The sequence below is a fragment of the Nannobrachium achirus genome, assembly GCF_963921795.1.
Source record: "Nannobrachium achirus genome assembly, chromosome: 5".
NCBI classification, from domain to species: domain Eukaryota; kingdom Metazoa; phylum Chordata; class Actinopteri; order Myctophiformes; family Myctophidae; genus Nannobrachium; species Nannobrachium achirus.
In genome coordinates, this window is record NC_137814.1 from 26,785,156 (window position 1) to 26,803,198 (window position 18,043).

The 18,043-nt window shown below is 41.6% G+C and overlaps 1 protein-coding gene across 1 annotated transcript in view; it reads right to left on the minus strand.

Moving 5' to 3' along the window:
• Positions 1-10,781: 10,781 nt before the first annotated feature.
• ptprsb (protein tyrosine phosphatase receptor type Sb) overlaps positions 10,782-18,043 on the minus strand; it is a 113,603-nt gene continuing 106,341 nt past the window's right edge. The window contains exons 28-29 of the mRNA XM_080726658.1: positions 17,434-17,569; positions 10,782-10,888 (exon numbers count right to left, since the gene is read on the minus strand). Coding sequence (XP_080582784.1) covers positions 10,820-10,888; positions 17,434-17,569 — 205 coding nt within the window. The 3' untranslated portion in view covers positions 10,782-10,819. The remainder of the gene's footprint in view (positions 10,889-17,433; positions 17,570-18,043) is intronic.

The following is an 18,043-nucleotide window of genomic DNA, read 5'->3' on the forward strand; positions in this document are numbered from 1 at the left end:
ACAGAAAGTGAAAGAGCACAGGCCAGACAATCAGACAGACAGACTGTGTAATCAGCTCATGGTTTTTAGCTGATCTTAAGCTGACTTGTCCAAGAATGTATAAGAACTGGTGAGTCAGTGTGAGGTTGAGTGATGTCTTTTCACTCAGAGATGCCATGCTGTCAGTCACAGTTACTAAAGGGTGATTTATATTTCGTTATGCATGCCTTTGTCCTGCGCTGAAAATAGCAGATCTACAAGATCAGCTAAACGTGCAGAGCGGCTATTTTTGGTACATTTGAAAACTTGTGAAATGGGACGTTCTGCATAATTTAGAACTTTTACTTTAGGTGCTTTAAGCATATTTTGATGCCAATATGTAACAGAGTATTTCTATGATAGGTAACATGTGAGTAGGATACTTCTTCCATCAGTGGAGATGGCACACACAACCTATAGCCTACACCAGGCATAATAAGACTCATAAGACTGAGACAAAATAAATTATAGGCCTACATTCATCTTCAAAACGGTCTGACGGCTTTCTGTGTGCACCGCGTCACTTGTCACACATTAACACCTATAGTATAACAAACCCATTAAAAATGAATAGCCGATGTGCCTGTCGACGTATATGAATGACAGTAGAATCATCAATTAAACTAATAATAGACAGAGAGACACATACAGTGATGAGTAAATGATGAAAATACTTTTCCGTTGACATAACAGGCGTTGTGTAGGTTTGTCCCTTCCATAAGCAGATGCATGTACAGCGTCACGTGCAAGGCTTTTCAGGGTGACATTCCACCTGCTGACTGTACCGTGTCCTCAATGTGGAATATGATGGGTTCACTGACATACAATAGAGCATATGGGCAACTGGCGGCACGGGGGCCACATGTGGCCCCCACATTCACTTAATGCGGCCCGCAGGTTAATATCGGAATATATTTCTATTTCAGCTGTTACAATTCCAAACATGACCTGCTTTAATTCCTTCAGTCTAGTAGCTTAATGACTAGTAATAGTAGTATTGAAATGTATTTTGTTTTATGTCCAAATGTTTGTATTTAAGTTCATACATTTAACTTGAGTATATAACTAAATGTGTTTGAAATTAGGTCAAAATGTTACATTTCAGGATTCCAATTCAAAACAATAATTCAGGATGCCAATTCAAAAGCGCGATGCGTTTTGAGCTTTACAGTAGATCTGCTATTTTTGCTTCTTTTGTATGAGAATGATAAAGTAGGATGTAGCAATATGCAATGTGGCCCTCTGGAGTGAGTGTGCTATAGTGTGGCCCTCGCCATCATCGAAGTTGCCCACCCCTGCAATAGAGGCTTGAAACCGAAAGCACAATGTTACATTTTAAGCCCACAGGGGACAAATTGTAACAGCATGATTTACATGTAACATGGCTACATTATCACACTTTTGTGTTGCCTAAAACTGGAGAATTGATTGAGGGCTTTGCATTGCAAAGTACACCGTGATGACGTCACCATAATGCACATAGTATGGCATTGAAAATCAATTATAAAGCCATAAGAGTGTTGTTTTAATTTGTAGAACAAAAGAGGACGAAGGATTTGAAGTTTTCAGAAACCTATAAAAGAAGCCTACGGTATAATGATGCTGTGAGAATTTTACTCAAAATGCTTAGATGGTGCCATGTGAGTGAAATGGTTGTGGCTGCAAGAGTCAGTACTTTTCAAGTGGTTCTTCAGAACTTAATGCATAGATTCATGCGTCACTTGGATGAGTCTGTGTATAGCATCATTGTCAAAGTAACCCAGTGAAGAGCTGCACTAGATACTACTAGACTTAGACATTGGCTTAAAAGCCTGTATTCATAGCTGTCACAAATGCCCTGCGGCCCCTGCCATTTGTATATGTTTATTGTTGTATGAAATGGTGTTTTTCTATGGGCCTTGAGTCTGAAATAAAAACATTTGTTCATTCATTCAAGCCACAAGCGGTATATTATCTCAGACAATGACACATTTCAAGGGTGCTACTCTGTAAAATCACCAGTGTACATTTTAACCCAGACAGTATCCAAATTGACTCTTCATGGTTGAGAGTTAAAGGAACACTCAGGAGTTAGTGAGAGTAGAGGTGAGAGCCAAACATGATGATGTGTACGTCTCCCTCCTCCTGAGTGCTGGCTGTCTGCAGGTGTAAGCAGCTGTCTCTAACAGCAGGGGGCGTCATCGTCACCACAGCCTGCAGGAAGGACACTCATCCTTTGTTGCACCTTGTTGTATGTGCTCTGCCAACTCTAGTGCTTCTCAAACTTCATATCATGTCAAGGACCCCCAAATTGATTATGTATGTGACCGCAGACCCCCATCTGAAAATGGTTTGTGCCACGGATCCCCAGAAGAGAAGAAGAGGATGCAAACATAATTCAAAATCATTAAATGATTACATTACATTTGATATTTTTCAAAAATCTTCAGAAATAGCAGACATAGCCTTCAGGCTTGAGGTTGTACAGCAGATCTGCTATTTTTAATTTCCAACATAAATGGATAAAGTGGTTAAAATAATTGTGACGCTACATTAACTACTTTTGCTGGGGATCCACTTTTACAATCCAGGATAAGAAAAAAGATGTCAAGGCCTATCAAAGAATAGAATATTTGTGAGCAATGTGAATTTGATGGACCACTTTACCTATTTTCAAGCTTATCCCATTTGGTCCTCACCATAATGTTCATTATAAGATTCCTGTCTATTCACTCTGTCTCAGAGGAGGGCAGTGGACAGTTCAGAAACTGACCTACAGTACCGGTGACATCACAATCACATCTCAGGTTTGGTCATTTCAAACGTATATGAATGTGAGAACAATATGGCTTCTATTTCACAAAACAAGAGGGCTGTAATCAGGGCAGGAATTTCATGGAGGCTATGAAGGCCGTGGCCAACATTGCCCCTCAGTTTGGCCTTGTGCCCCTCAAACCAGTGGCATGACCTGAGGCCACAGTGGCTTGTCAAAATATAGACAGTATAGACACCAGTGTCTTTCTTGTCATGTAGACATCAGTGTCTTTTGTTGAGATTCTGAAGTCTTAACTCCCCCGAGTCCCCATCTTTAAACCAATTCAGTGACTTTGATTGGTGCAGAGCCGAGCATGGATCAGATTGTAAATACCACCATTTATCTATTTCACTGCAGATTAGGTTATCATCCCTAACCCTTATATTCAACAAATTATTTCAATGGACTAAAATTGTGTATTATTTGATGGCCTTCCTGCCCTGGCATTTGGCCTTTGTGCCATAAAGAAATGGACAACACCAAAGGCCAAGTGGCCTTGCCACTAAAATGATGAATTTCCAGGCCTGGCTGTAATAATACAGTCATAAACAATGAACTGCCTCTGGTCTCCCTATGTGCCAACCAAAAGAGAAGCTAACTCAGAACAACACTGTATGAGTTTATCAGAATACTAAATAAAAAATAAAAAAAGTATTCCTGTTAGAAAACCAATTCTTATGTGTCTCTTGGGAGCGTGGTAAAGAATGTAAACTGATTTCCTGTATCTGTAGAGAGCCCTTCCTTGTTAATGATCTATGTATTGATCTGTAACCTAGATACCATGAAACCATTGTCTCTGCTACTGCTGCTGCCCTGCTCAAAGCGCCCAGCTGCAGCAACAATGCATCATGGTAAATGTGACACTTCTCCTCCATGCCTCTTAAAATCCATTATCAGACCATTAACTGTGCCTGCTAATTGACGACAAGACACCTAAATGTCATTATTTCCACAAAACAGTGTAGGCTAGCCTTTGTAGTGCCGCTGTATTAAGTAGGCTTAATCACTTCTTTACAAAGCTTAAGCTAACAGTCACAGACCGCTGTGCATTGCAAGGTTGATAACTGCAAAAGTAAGGACGAAGGTAGCTTTGGCTCTACCCCATGGACGTAGAGAGAATATGCCCTTTCAGTCCTGAGAACAGCTAGGCCGCCACCAGGGGTCATCAACGTGTCCGTACATGCCAAGTAGGCTACATGGACAAATGTGTCTGTGCTCTGTGGCAACACTTGTCAATGACATCTTTGTCAATCATTTTGGTGTAAAACGTTGAGCAATGTAATGTTGAAATGCCAAACACAGAATAGCATAGACTGATGCCTGTATTCAGCTAATATACAGCACCAATTTCTCCTGTTTTCTTTTTCTTTTTTTTTTTTATTTGTTTTATTAGGATTGGTCGGGCTGATACAATTACTGCTGAAATAATATAATAATAATAAAAGAAAAAGTGTAGCACACTGGCCTATAGACAGCAGTCTATTAGTTAGTTTACTTTTAGGGCTCGGGCTGTGTGTTTGAACAGGTAAATACTATGTTGTATGTCTGTGACACAAATACCAACATTTACAAAAATGCCCATCACAAGATGGCATGATGGCAGATGGCGACACCTGCCAATCAACAACCAACACACAAGTAAATGCAAGAAATAGTTAATCAAACCATCAGGAAAGAATCACGGTAGGACCCACACTGTGCCGTCTATCCAATCATCCTGTTTTTAATACAAAGAGAAGATACAATATCTACATCCATTGGTTGAAAGGAAAGTACAGGTACATTGGTGCAGAGGGCCCTCACAGGCAGAACAATAGCCGTCCTCTTTAGTGCCTTTTTATATTTCTCTTGACACAATATCCATCAGAAAAGTTTAAAGTCATACTGCATAACCTTTTTTATATGAAACAAAAGTAGCTTTTTGATATAAACTTTCACTATATTTTTCACAAAAGCCATTTCACGTACAAATGTGCTTTTTGAACAACTTCACAATAGGCTATAAACACACATTTTAATCGCGAGTGTCGGGGGGCCGAAAGGATGTAGGCACCGTAGATTTATGTATAGGCCTATGTTATTGTTTTTTTACAGTTAATAAATATCGTTTCTGACTGCGCGTTGTTGCGTTTCCATATATCCTCGGGGCGCTAGGACCCTGCCGCACGCCTTATTGAGCGTTGCAGTTCTGTATCCATAGTTATTACCCGGCTTGTTTCAATGCTTGATTCTGATTGGTCAAGCGCTGAAATCAGATGTCCGATATTCCCCGATAACAGACCGCTCCGCTCTATAACAGACCGCTGCCTAATCAAAGACTCAGAGCACCTGCTGCAGTCAAGCTGCACTGCGTGAATCTTGTGCTGTATCCAACATGTCAGCCATGAAAACAAACACACAGCGACATTTACAACTAAACGTTGCTCTGAAGAATGTTTTTAAAAATACTTTAAGCGAGAAATAGACGACGTAGTACCAGAAAATGGACCTTATCTAATCAGCACTTCCTTGTTTTCCAAAGCGACTGGGAGGTCGCGCTGGGAGGACGCCCAGCGAACACTTCCAGCGGTCTGTAAACAAGGAAATACTTTGTTTTGTTTTTAGTCAAATTATTAATTTGATTTAGTAGCCGGGTAATAAGCGGGATAATGAATGGCTCCTTGGGGATTGACGGTACATAACAGCCCTTCGTCCTGAGATATCAGGCCGTCGGTCTGTTATGTACCGTCAATCCCCGCGGAGCCATTCATTATCCCTTACATAAACGCTGTAACGACGGAACGTTAGTCACCAAAACGACTTCTCAAAAAACTATAGCTACACAGTATGACTTTAAGGAATAACATTTTTTTTTTATATATCTCACAAATCGTCAAGACTCTCGAACCACACATAGATTTATTTCATATTATCAGGCTATTTTTCAGGTTTTCTTTTTCTTTTTAAAACAAGTAACTTTTTTGAGGGTCAGTTCATCGTGTAGCTCTTGTCGAAGTTAAAAATAAAAATACACTTGGCTACCGTGTGCTTTCCTTCCTCGTCATCGCAGCAAACTAAATGGTAACTGTGCACAGCTTGCCGTAGACGAACTACTCGGCTTCTATTACATCTAGATCGCCTCTGAAATGTCCTAAGGCCCATTTTACTGTAGGGTGGATCACTCCACTGTTGCTATAAGGGGCGGGGGGTGGATGGGATGGGATGGGCAATGCCCGATTTATAGTCTGTCGTACGCCGTTGTCTCTAGAGATGATGGGTATCATAAAAAAAGGTTAACTGTTTAGATAACAACAAATATCTTCACATTCCTTGATCCATAAAACCTATGGGGTACCTAGACTAGAATTTGAGATATTGTTATTTTAAACCATCTTGAAAATGACGCCTTTCAAGGATGTAAAATTATTTAGGATTTAGTATTACTAATTTTGAATATTTGTAGTATCCTCTCGGAGCCAATGCTTGCCAATGCTTAAGCCTTTTGTCCTAAAAATACCTGAGTGTTTAAATTAAATAAACACAATAGTTTGTAAACTAATTTCATATCAATAATCGTCAACTTGAAGAAATGTTATGACTAGTAACATCTAGTTTATTCCATAGCTATTTTCTATGTACACGGTCCCGTACGACGGACAAAGTATAAATTCATTACTACGCAGTCTCTCTGTGGCTGTGCGGAGGCTCTGATGGCTCTGACTCTGTGATACGGTCCCGCCCTCATTTCAGACCGTTTGTAGAAAGACCACTACTGTAACATAATGATATTTTTCGGGGTGTGTCATCACATCTTTAAATGATTAGGATTGTATCGATTGGCTCCTACTAGGGCATTCACCAAATATTCAAATATCAAAGTCACTATTCAACGTTGTTCACCGAAGTCGAATATTCGATTATTTTTTTATTGTTTTCTCTTTAAAAAACATAGATGTTTATAAAGCTTGGCTAGATAGGAAGTCATAAGAATGAGTTGTTAATTCCCCTGGTGGATGAATTTGTTAATGCTCTATACCAGGGGTTCTCAAACCTTTTTAGGCTGTGACCCCCAAAATAAACATATTTTAAGTGGGGACCCCACCTTGACAAGCACTTGGAATTGTAGGTATTACATTTAATGTGACTCGGTTCCGCAGATAAATATTGTGAAAATAGCAGATCTACATGCTCACAATGCCTCGCAACCATACTCGCAACAAGGGCGTTGTGAGCATGTAGATCGGCTATTTTCACAATGTTCGCCTCTTGCTTACTTAATATTTGACAGTTTGGCCAGTCCTGTCGAATATTCAATTATTCGAATACTTTGAGGTTGAATAATTAGAATACAGAAAATCACTATTCGTGAATGCCCTAGCTCCTACTTGGATCCTAGTTTCGATACCCAACCCTAGCTGGCTACGGCGTCTCACGAGTTACGACAAAGCGTAGATCAAGCTTATTAGGGTTAGGGTTAGGGGATCACTGTAAACCTAAAACTAGTTGTGGGTCTAAAACGTTCATGTCTAACTGAACTAGTCGGACATCAGTATCAAATAGCACCCCACACATACCAGATATACTAAAAGCAAATAAAAAAGCACCAAAAAGCCGACCATTAAAAAAAAGAAGTAAATAAATAAATAATAACATACGACAATATCATACAGTAACAATTGGCTTGCCGAGTAAACAACATCTCATTGGTTATTATATTAGCTAGATATCTCAAATAAATAAATAAATAAAAACAAAAACAAAAGTTACAAAATAGAATCATAATTGTCTTTTTTTCTTCTTCCTCTAAAAAAAATCTGAACAAAAAAAAACATAAATAAATAAAAAAGAAACCAGGACCATTGTATCAATCAAATACATATTTGACAAAGTGAACAGTTAATGATAAGGCTTTCTTTTTCTTCTTGGTAAGAAAAGAAAAAAAGAGAAGGAACTACCGTACGTCCATAACCCCACGTTTATAGAAGCTTGTGCTCTGGCCTACTGTACTGTACCGTATGTCATGTAACCATACTGTAGAGAACTCCACTGATACAACTTTTTTAAACAGCAGGAACTCAGGGAGCTCTGGTACAATGGAAAGTTTTTTTCTTTTTAGTTTTTTTCTACTGTGCTCTTCACTCAAAACATGGCTACTGACTGACTGACTGCGGTTACAATTATGTCAAATCTAAAGTTAAGACATCTCAGTAATTCACCTTAAGGACTCATTGTGCCATGTACTGTATCGGAGTGGGCTGGAGGGAAAACGTAAGCTTGGTACAATGATCTACATGGAGGCAATTTGGGGGGCCAGATACGTTTTTTACGTGTCCGCAGAAAACGTTCCATGAGCGGAGTAGCGCTTTGAATGATCATGTTCAGAGTGTTCAGTGATGCCCGCAACATTAGAAATGACCAACTGTCGCCGTGCTCAAACGTCCTGTCATCTTCGTCATTATTAGCACAAAACGCTTAGCTGCAACAACGTTGATACAGACTTCTTGCGGGTTGTGGTTAACGATTCAACGTCAGGTCGCAAATTAAAGGAGACGCGATGAGCAGCAGCTTCTCGCCAAAAACGTAAACTATTTTTTTTCCCAGCTTGACGCCAAGAAAACACTGGACATCAAGAGCATTGAAGCGCCTTTGTGCTCATGCGCTGCGAAGAGCAGCGCTGCAGCACGTCTTTATCGTACAAACACAGACAGACAGACAGGCGCTGGCTTTCTGTGAACACCTCCGCCCCATGGGTTCAGTTGACAGTCAAAACAAAGCAGTCCAACTCTCACACTGAAATATGATTATTTTGCACCCAAAAAGCCACAGTTGGAAGCCACACTGCCCAATTGTTCATGATGATCCGCTGAAACAGAAGCTTAATACAGACAGTCATGAAATGGTTGAAATTCAAGTAGGTACAGTAAGAGCGAGTGGAGGGAGTTGACCCCACTACCCACAAAAAAGAAAAAGAAACCGATCTCAAGTCGGTTTTACATTTCATCGATTATTGGGCGACTTTACAATTTACTGAGCTTTAGGCTTCCGTCTTCAAAGGTTGTTAAGCGACAGTGATGACACTAAACGCTTAGCGCACAGCAACACAGGGGGAAAGAAAAAAGAAAACGACCAAACTGCATGAGCAAGAAGCTGTGTGGTTTGTCAAATCGCAATAGAATCACAGCCATGTGCAGAAATGCAGCTGATGGCTACTAGGAGAAATGAGTTGAGAGAGAGAGAGTGTATGTGTGTGTGTGTGTGTGTGTGTATGTGTGTGTGTGTGTGTGTGTGTGTGTGTGTGTGTGTGTGTGTGTGTGTGTGTGCATGTGCGTGTGCGTGTGTGTTTGCGTGTGTGCGCGTGCGTGCGTGTGTGTGTGTATGCGCAGCGATCCAATTGTCACATCAAGTTCATCCCAATTGACTGAGCCAACAGGATGCGGCCGACGCTAGCGCCTGATTTCACACTTAGCTACGTGCCGGAAAATAGCACAATCTACAAGCTCACAGCACACTGTGAGCGTGTAGATCGTGCTGTTTTCTGGTCTGCGATCCAGGCTTTAGACTAGAGGGTTGAAAACGCGACTAATAGTGCAGCAACACGCACAAAAACAAGCAAGAGCCCAGTGGAGTGGACATGACCATTGGACGGACTGGTTCACCAACCACAATGATGGGATGAAGTAAGTGGGTTCTAACCACTGTTCCGAGGCCAGTTACACCCTCCCCACTCCCCTCCGCGCCCAATGCAAAGGGCCCCCATCCATCACGGCACGTTTTTAATTACAGATCAAGGCCCCACAATAGCATGTTGTTGTTTAGTTTTTTCTTCTCTTGGCACTGCAGGTCACAGGAGTGAGTAAGTAAGAATCTAATCAAACATGCTTTTCAACCCCCACACCCCCTATAACAGCGGTGGCAAAGTTAAAGTCTGTGTCGTTCCTCTATACAGAGGCCCTTTTAGTTTATCCACTGATTCCAAACACCTGTACTCATACGACTACCCGGTTGACCACGCGTGGCAGCAAAAGTCACCTCCGGTAACGGACACGCGGACATGTTTGCCGTTTTGCGTTTTGTAACCCCCCCCCACTAAAGTAAGTACCTACTGTACACCCTCTCCCACCCAACCCACTAAAGTAAGAACACCAAATCTATAAGATAGAAAGTCGAGGGTAAAAAGCCCATTCAGGGTGCAGCAAATATCCAGGCTTTCTTTGTGTCTTAGATCTGTGTGTGTGTGTGTGTGTGTGTGTGTGTGTGTGTGTGTGTGTGTGTGTGTGTGTGTGTGTGTGTGTGTGTGTGTGTGTGTGTGTGTGTGTGTGTGTGTGTGTGTGTGTGTTTGTTTTTGTTTTGTACATTTCTTTTTATAGATATTCTTTTTTAATACACATATAATATGGTAATAATTTCAGAGAGAGAGAGAGAGAGAGAGAGAGAGAGAGAGAGAGAGAGAGAGAGATTCTTTTCACGGGTTCATATCGGTAGAATAGCTTGACCACAACACACACATCAGGTATTATAATGTCCTTCACATTGGAACACTGAGGTAAGTATATGAATTATACATGGTTTAGTTTGTCCCCCCCACCCCGCTGACCTCTGCAGGGGGACATGTCCTGTCAGAGGAGGAGGACATCGTCCTCTCAGAGACGGGTAGGGGGACGTGTCATGTCAGAGGGTAAGGAGGGGGTGGTGCTTTAGAACATAGGAGTTTGTCTTGTGGCTGTTTTTTATTTCTTCTCTCTCTTCGTTTTGCTTTGTTTTTCCTCCTCCTGGTTGGTTGTAGAATTCATCCCTCGTTGGAAACTCGCTCTCCGGAAGGCTTAAGTTCGTTTGTTCGTTTGTCCGTCGATTGTGTGTTTTTGTAACTGTTTCATGTTTCCTTTAGTTTAGTTTGTCCTCCTCTTTCTCCTGGTTGGCTGCCTGGCCTGTGGATCCTCAGGGCAGGGAGAAGGAGGGAGGGATGGAGGGGTGGATGGATGGGTGGATGGATGGATGGAGTGAGGGAGGGATGGTCACTGGATGTGTCTTCTATGTTGCATAGTGGTCGAAGCTGCCCAGGTACTCTAGAGCAGCCTTGTAGCAGAACTGGTACTCATCCTGGAGGAGACAGAAAAACACAGTAGAGAGAAGCTTTATTATGAGGTTATTATAGCTTTTTTTTTTTCATTAGTCTTTATATTTCGTTTTGACCTTTTGTTTTCTATTTCATTTTTTTTTTTTTATATATATCTTTATTCATGTCACATATATTTCAACATTGTACATTAAACAAGTCAATATTGCAAAGACATTCTTTTTCTTTTTTTTTTTTTCCCCTTTTCCCCAACCCTCCCCCCATATTGCTATCATTAGTCACTCCTTGAAAAAATAAATAAAGACAGTAACAATAAAAATAAATACAAAACAATAAATCAGCGTACACAGTATGCACGATAGTAAAGAAAAGTAGTTACACAAACAAGGTTAAGTACAATAAATTAAAATAAAAAAAATAAAATAATATATATATATATAATATATATAATAAAAATACCAGTGGAATTAAGTCTCCTAGAAACCATAGTTGTATTATTTACACAGATCAAGTCGATAGAGTGCTAACAGACATCATCCTCCTCAGTTATGTATATCATTACAAGTTGCCCCGAGAGGTGGCCATTAAATATTCTGAGTTGTACAGTGTTGGTCAGTCTGCTGCAAGTGTCCTCAGACCCTCAAAGTATGTGATAAGTGGTTGCCAGGTCGAGAAAAATCTGTCTACCGATCCCCTCAGTGTGAATTTTATTTTTTCCAATTTTAGAAATCCCATGATGTCCTTTAACCATAAATCAGCAGAAGGAGGGGTAGGAGATTTCCATAACAGTAATATCCTACGTCTTGCCACTAATGTTGCGAAGGCCAATATGTTGGATTTCTTTGTTGTTAGTAGCTGAAAATTCGATGGCACTCCAAAAATAGCTATTTGGGGTGAAGGCTCTAATTGAACCGAGAACACTTCAGAGAGAATCTCAAAGATTTTTGTCCAATATTGTACTAGCTTTGGGCAAGACCAGAACATGTGAGTATGGTTTGCTGGCGATAGCGCACAGCGATCACATTTGTCATCAACATCAGGATATATCTTAGCGAGCTTTGATTTGCAATAATGAAGTCTATGAAAGATTTTAAATTGAATAAGTCCCAATCTTGCACATGACGTCGACGTATTAATCCTGTCAATAGCCCCGTCCCACCACTCGTCAGGAAAGGCTTCACCTAATTCAGTCTCCCAATTCTCCCTGTTCTTAGCTAGTGGGAACATATTTAGTTGGGTGATAGAATAGTAAGTCATTGAGATATGTCCTTTCCCTCCGGGTTGCAATTTTAGGAGAGTTTCCCAAGGTAGATCCCTCGGCCTCTCAGGGAATGAGGGGAAATGATTTCTAACAAAATCTCTGATTTGGAAAAAACGAAACTGATTATTTCTAGGCAGGTCAAATTTGGTCCGAATTTTATCGAAACTACAGAATATGTTTTTCTCATATAGGTCAGAGAATTTAACAATTCCCTTATCTTTCCAAATAGTGAAAGCAGAATCTAGTGTAGAGGGAGGAAACAAATGGTTGTGGACTATGGGGCAATTTATTGAGCTGTCTTTGAATTTAAAATGGGACCGCAGTTGCGACCAAATTTTTAGAGAAGCGATGACCACTGGATTAGTAGTATATTTAGTCGGTGATAAGGGAAGTTTAGAATGGACCAATACAGCAAGAGAGGTTGAGCGACAGGATTGGGCCTCCAATAAGCACCAGTCCGTCGATGGGGAGTGGAACCAGTAGGCCAACTTCTGCACATTGGCAGCCCAATAGTAAAATGTAAAATTTGGAAGGGCCAGGCCACCATCTTCGCGACTTCTTTGTAAAGTGGAAATTTTAATTCTAGACTGTTTACCCGCCCATATAAATGGTGATATGATCCGATCAAGAGCTACAAAGAATGATTTAGGGATGTATATTGGAATACATTGAAAGAGAAAGGAGAATTTCGGAAGTATAGTCATTTTAACAGATTGAATCCTTCCTGTCAGAGACAGAGGCAAGCTATCCCATCTTTGAAGATCTAACTTTACTTGGTCTAATAGGGGGGTAAAATTTGCAGAAAAAAGTGAAGTGAACTTGTTCGTAATATTTACACCTAGATATTTGAAACTAGAGGCTGAAATGTGGAATGGCACATCTGTTTGTGCAATACCTTTTGCGCTTTCTATTTCATTTTGATTCGTTTTTTTTAATTAGGTTTGCTGGTTTTGAGTTTATATCTTGTTTTAAGACTTAGTTTCAGTCTTTATAAGTCATTTAACGCAATAGTCATATAACCTCTTCCTCAAGTGAAGGACGATATAAAGTTCATTACCCTAAAGGAGAACATTATCCAGCTTATTACAAGCCTACTTACCAACAACATATCTATAACTTTGACACTAAACCAGCCGATATCCCCGTTGTCATCCCTTAGTATGGGTCTGTTATCACCATTGTCATCCCTTAGCTAAGGCTCAGTAGTCTGTCTACTGGCTACCAGGAGGCTGGTAGACCGTTATCACCCACAGCAATGAGCATGCGCCAACACACGTTCAGAGGAATAATTTGCTAGTCGTTCCCTCAGTGGGAATCGAACCCGGGCCTTTGGATTCCCTACTAACCATCGCTGCTTTGAGTGAGCAAACCAGGCAGCTGTCCGTTTTTTTTTTTTTTTTTTTTTTTTTGCTTTGTGTTAACTTGGACCATGCAAACTAGGGGGGACCAATATTTACTATTCTGTCCATAACGGCACATAACTCAGTAACGGCGTTCGCACCGCTCGACACAGCGACTTGCTCGCTACCGCTCCCTCTGCGGTGTCTCGCGGGGTTCATCGCCGCCTGAGACGGCACGCCTCCATCGCGGTTTGTTCAATAAAACAAAGATTTCGGTGGCGCCTCCGTCTCAGTAGCGTCCCCTGTAAGAGCGCATGGCTAGTATTCCCAACATGGCAGTCTCGAATCCCAGCGCAGGTATGACTTTTTTTTATTCCCCTGAACGTGTGTTGGCCATGTGCATTGCAGTGATAAGACCAATGGGTGATAACGGGTCTACCAGCCTCCTGGTAGCCAGTAGACAGACAGACAGTAGACAGATAGACTGAGCCTTAGCTAAGGGATGACAATGGTGATAACAGACGCATACTAAGGGATGATAATGTAGGTATCAGGTGGCTAAACACAAATGAGAGATTAGCCAATCAGAATTGAGCATTCAACAACGCGGTGTAATTACAGTGGTTGTGCACTCACTAGTTACTGACCTTTATGCCTGATGTGTATTTGGAAGTACCTAATCACATTACTTGAGTAAGAGTATATAGATACTCCTGGTCAATTAACTCTACAGCATGTGAAAGTTGTTCTGTCAAATTCGTTCTTGAGTATACTTATGTGTGTGTCTGTGTGTGCGTGCGTGCGTGTGCGTGCTTCCTTTATATTGAAATTAAATTGTATACAAAACGTACAATTATCAAATCAAATCAATTACTGCTTTTTCCAAACTAAAAACAAACTAATTTAAAGTTGTCTTCTAGCTGTGAGCCTCTTCATATTACACTGCCTTGTCTTGAGGGGCAGACAGAGTGCTGCTATGGAAGTTAAAAATATCCTCGCCTGACAAGAACTGATGATGTTGATGCATAATGAATGCTGCTGGGTTATTTCATGGGCTATTATTGGAGGGCTAATGGATCTAATTATTAGATGGTTAATTATTAAAAACAGCTCTGCTTCTGGGTACAGGGACCCACGGGGGTCCTTCAGGGGGTTCCAGGGGGGTCTTAAATTATTGACATGCACCAAATGGACCCTGGCGGCTCTGTAACTCATACAAGAGAGCGTACAAATGGAACAGAGTTAAATTAACACTTTACAGCGTAGGGTGGATTTACAGAGATAAACCATGGTATCAAATGGGGTCTACAGTGGCCTAATGCATATCAAACAGGGGGTCCTTGAAATGAACCCTTTTAAACCATATATGTATACTTTGTTTACCAGGGTCCCTCGGGGTCTATTCTTTTTTTCCCCTTCCTTAATCCCCTCTATCTGTAAAAAAGAATATCTGACCTACAAGCTCATAACTTGTCTCCTGTCATACAGTATCTACTGTACAACATGTGTTACCTCTGTCTGCACTATTGCTGTGTGATCTACAGTAACTAGAGTGCCCCGGGACCCGGAAAATAGCAGATCTATGCTGCGTTGCGAGCTTGTAGATCGGTAGTTGGAAGATATTTTCACTATTTTATTTTATTTTCATTCGTGGAATTTCTTAGATTTTATTGTTTGTTTTAAAATGTATAACATTATTATTTAAATTATTATTTAAACTATTATTACATTTGACAAATGGGTCCCGACCCACTGTTTGGGAAACAGTGATCTACAGCATGTGTTACCTCTGGTCTCTGTGTGATCTACACTACAGTATCTACAGCATGTGTTACCTCTGTTCTCTGTGTGATCTACAGTATCTACAGCATGTGTTACCTCTGGTCTCTGTGTGATCTACACAGTGATCTACACTCTGGTCTCTGTGTGATCTACAGTATCTACAGCGTGTGTTACCTCTGTTCTCTGTGTGATCTACAGTATCTACAGCGTGTGTTACCTCTGTTCTCTGTGTGATCTACACTACAGTATCTACAGCATGTGTTACCTCTGGTCTCTGTGTGATCTACAGTATCTACAGCGTGTGTTACCTCTGGTCTCTGTGTGATCTGCGTGTATGTGTCTACAGGAGAGGTTGAGGCCGATCGCCCCCCGCTACCCCCGCCTCCCCGTTTTTTGCTCCCAGACCACGCCCCCGACCGTCGCGATTGGCCGGCTGTACTAGGCTGTACTTCCTGGCCATGTCCTGTGTGTACTGTTGTTGTTGTCGCGTCGCACTAGTGCTGTCACGCGTAGAAGGATGTTTGAGAGAGATGAGATTCAATTTATTGTCAGTGGACAGTACAAGTACAGTACAGTACAGCGAAAAGTATTTTCACATCTCATACGCGGAGACGTTTGAATACGCGGAGACGTTTGGACTTTTGTCAAAATGAAAATGCGGGTGCCTCATCAAGCATCTCTACTAACAATGATGTCATGCAGACAATAGGCCTATAGAATAATAATATAGGAGGAGGAATGGATGGAATTCTGATGGCTCATATATCTACCTTTCAGGTGGTGTAGAATTAGCATCAATACAACACCTCATTAATCATCTCTATGTATATACTAGGCTACCCATACGTTCAATTACAAGTCTTCTCTCCCAAGCTTGTCAAATAAAAAATGTAAATGCTTTATCTCTTGTGGTAGGCTATGGTGTGCAATTCGACCTATTTATGTGGTGGGCTGTAATGCCACGCCATTCACGTGGTACAGTAAAATGTGTTTCCCCCCCACAGTTGGTCCTTAATAATAATAATAATAATAACAATAATAAAATGAACTCAAAATAGTCTGATTCCACGCTGGCTACTTTAGACTAGAGCATCAGTCTCCAGACGTTTTTCCCCCCTCTCCCTCTCTTCCCAAACCTGCAGTCACACTCTGTTGTCTGAAAATAAACCCCAAACATGAAGCAACATCGATATCATGCTTTTCTGTGGGCAGTAATGCCACGCTAATTTTACATCATTAGATGGTATTTAGCGACGGTCCAACAACAATATTGTCATCGGTCGGTCGGCTGCGTTGTAAATCACCCGCATTTTCATTTTGACAAAAGTCCAAACGTCTCCGCGTATTCAAACGTCTCCGCGTATGAGATGTGAAAATACTTTTCGCTGTACTGTACTGTACTTGTACTGTACACTGACAATAAATTGAATCTCATCTCTCTCAAACATCCTTCTACGCGTGACAGCACTAGTGCGACGCGACAACAACAACAGTACACACAGGACATGGCCAGGAAGTACAGCCTAGTACAGCCGGCCAATCGCGACGGTCGGGGGCGTGGTCTGGGAGCAAAAAACGGGGAGGCGGGGGTAGCGGGGGGCGATCGGCCTCAACCTCTCCTGTAGACACATACACGCGTGTGATCTACAGTATCTACAGCGTGTGTTACCTCTGGTCTCTGTGTGATCTACAGTATCTACAGCGTGTGTTACCTCTGTTCTCTGTGTGATCTACAGTATCTACAGCGTGTGTTACCTCTGGTCTCTGTGTGATCTACAGTATCTACAGCGTGTGTTACCTCTGGTCTCTGTGTGATCTACAGTATCTACAGCGTGTGTTACCTCTGTTCTCTGTGTGATCTACAGTATCTACAGCGTGTGTTACCTCTGGTCTCTGTGTGATTCACAGTATCTACAGCGTGTGTTACCTCTGGTCTCTGTGTGATTCACAGTATCTACAGCGTGTGTTACCTCTGGTCTCTGTGTGATCTACAGTATCTACAGCGTGTGTTACCTCTGGTCTCTGTGTGATTCACAGTATCTACAGCATGTGTTACCTCTGGTCTCTGTGTGATTCACAGTATCTACAGCATGTGTTACCTCTGGTCTCTGTGTGATTCACAGTATCTACAGCATGTGTTACCTCTGGTCTCTGTGTGATTCACAGTATCTACAGCGTGTGTTACCTCGGTCTGCACCATGGCTGGTCTCTGTGTGCGCAGCATCTTGACGGTCTGGAAGATGTCCACGGCCCCCTCGTAGCGCATCCTCTCCAGAACGATGCTCAGCGTGATGAACACGCCGGTCCGCCCCACGCCAGCACTGTATCACGCACAAGACACAGTACAGACATGTGGTTCAACAGTGTGCAAAGAAGAGAAAAGAAGCAAGGCACTCTGTGTTCTGGTGTAGCAAAGGTTAAACGTGTTGGTTATGATGTGTACATTGTAACGACTCACATTCAAAACCAGCTTTATTTGCAAAGCTCTGGAAGCCTCTCTACTGTTGAATGTGAAATTCAATATATTATATAAGAATGTTTGTATTTGTTTATTCAGAGCTTTGTTGCAATCTGCCAAGGCCGCTCTCCCTTCCACACTGTTGAATGCGGGGGCGATGTTGCGGATTTGTATATCCACCTATTTCCGCGAGAATTTACTGTAGCATTATGTGTGAAACACATCCGGAGAACAGCAGACATACAAACTCACGTCGCGTCGCTGATGCAACCGTTGTGAGCTTGTAGATCACTCTCGGCTGCGACGCCGGAAGTGCCGCTCACCTTCTGCGCAATGC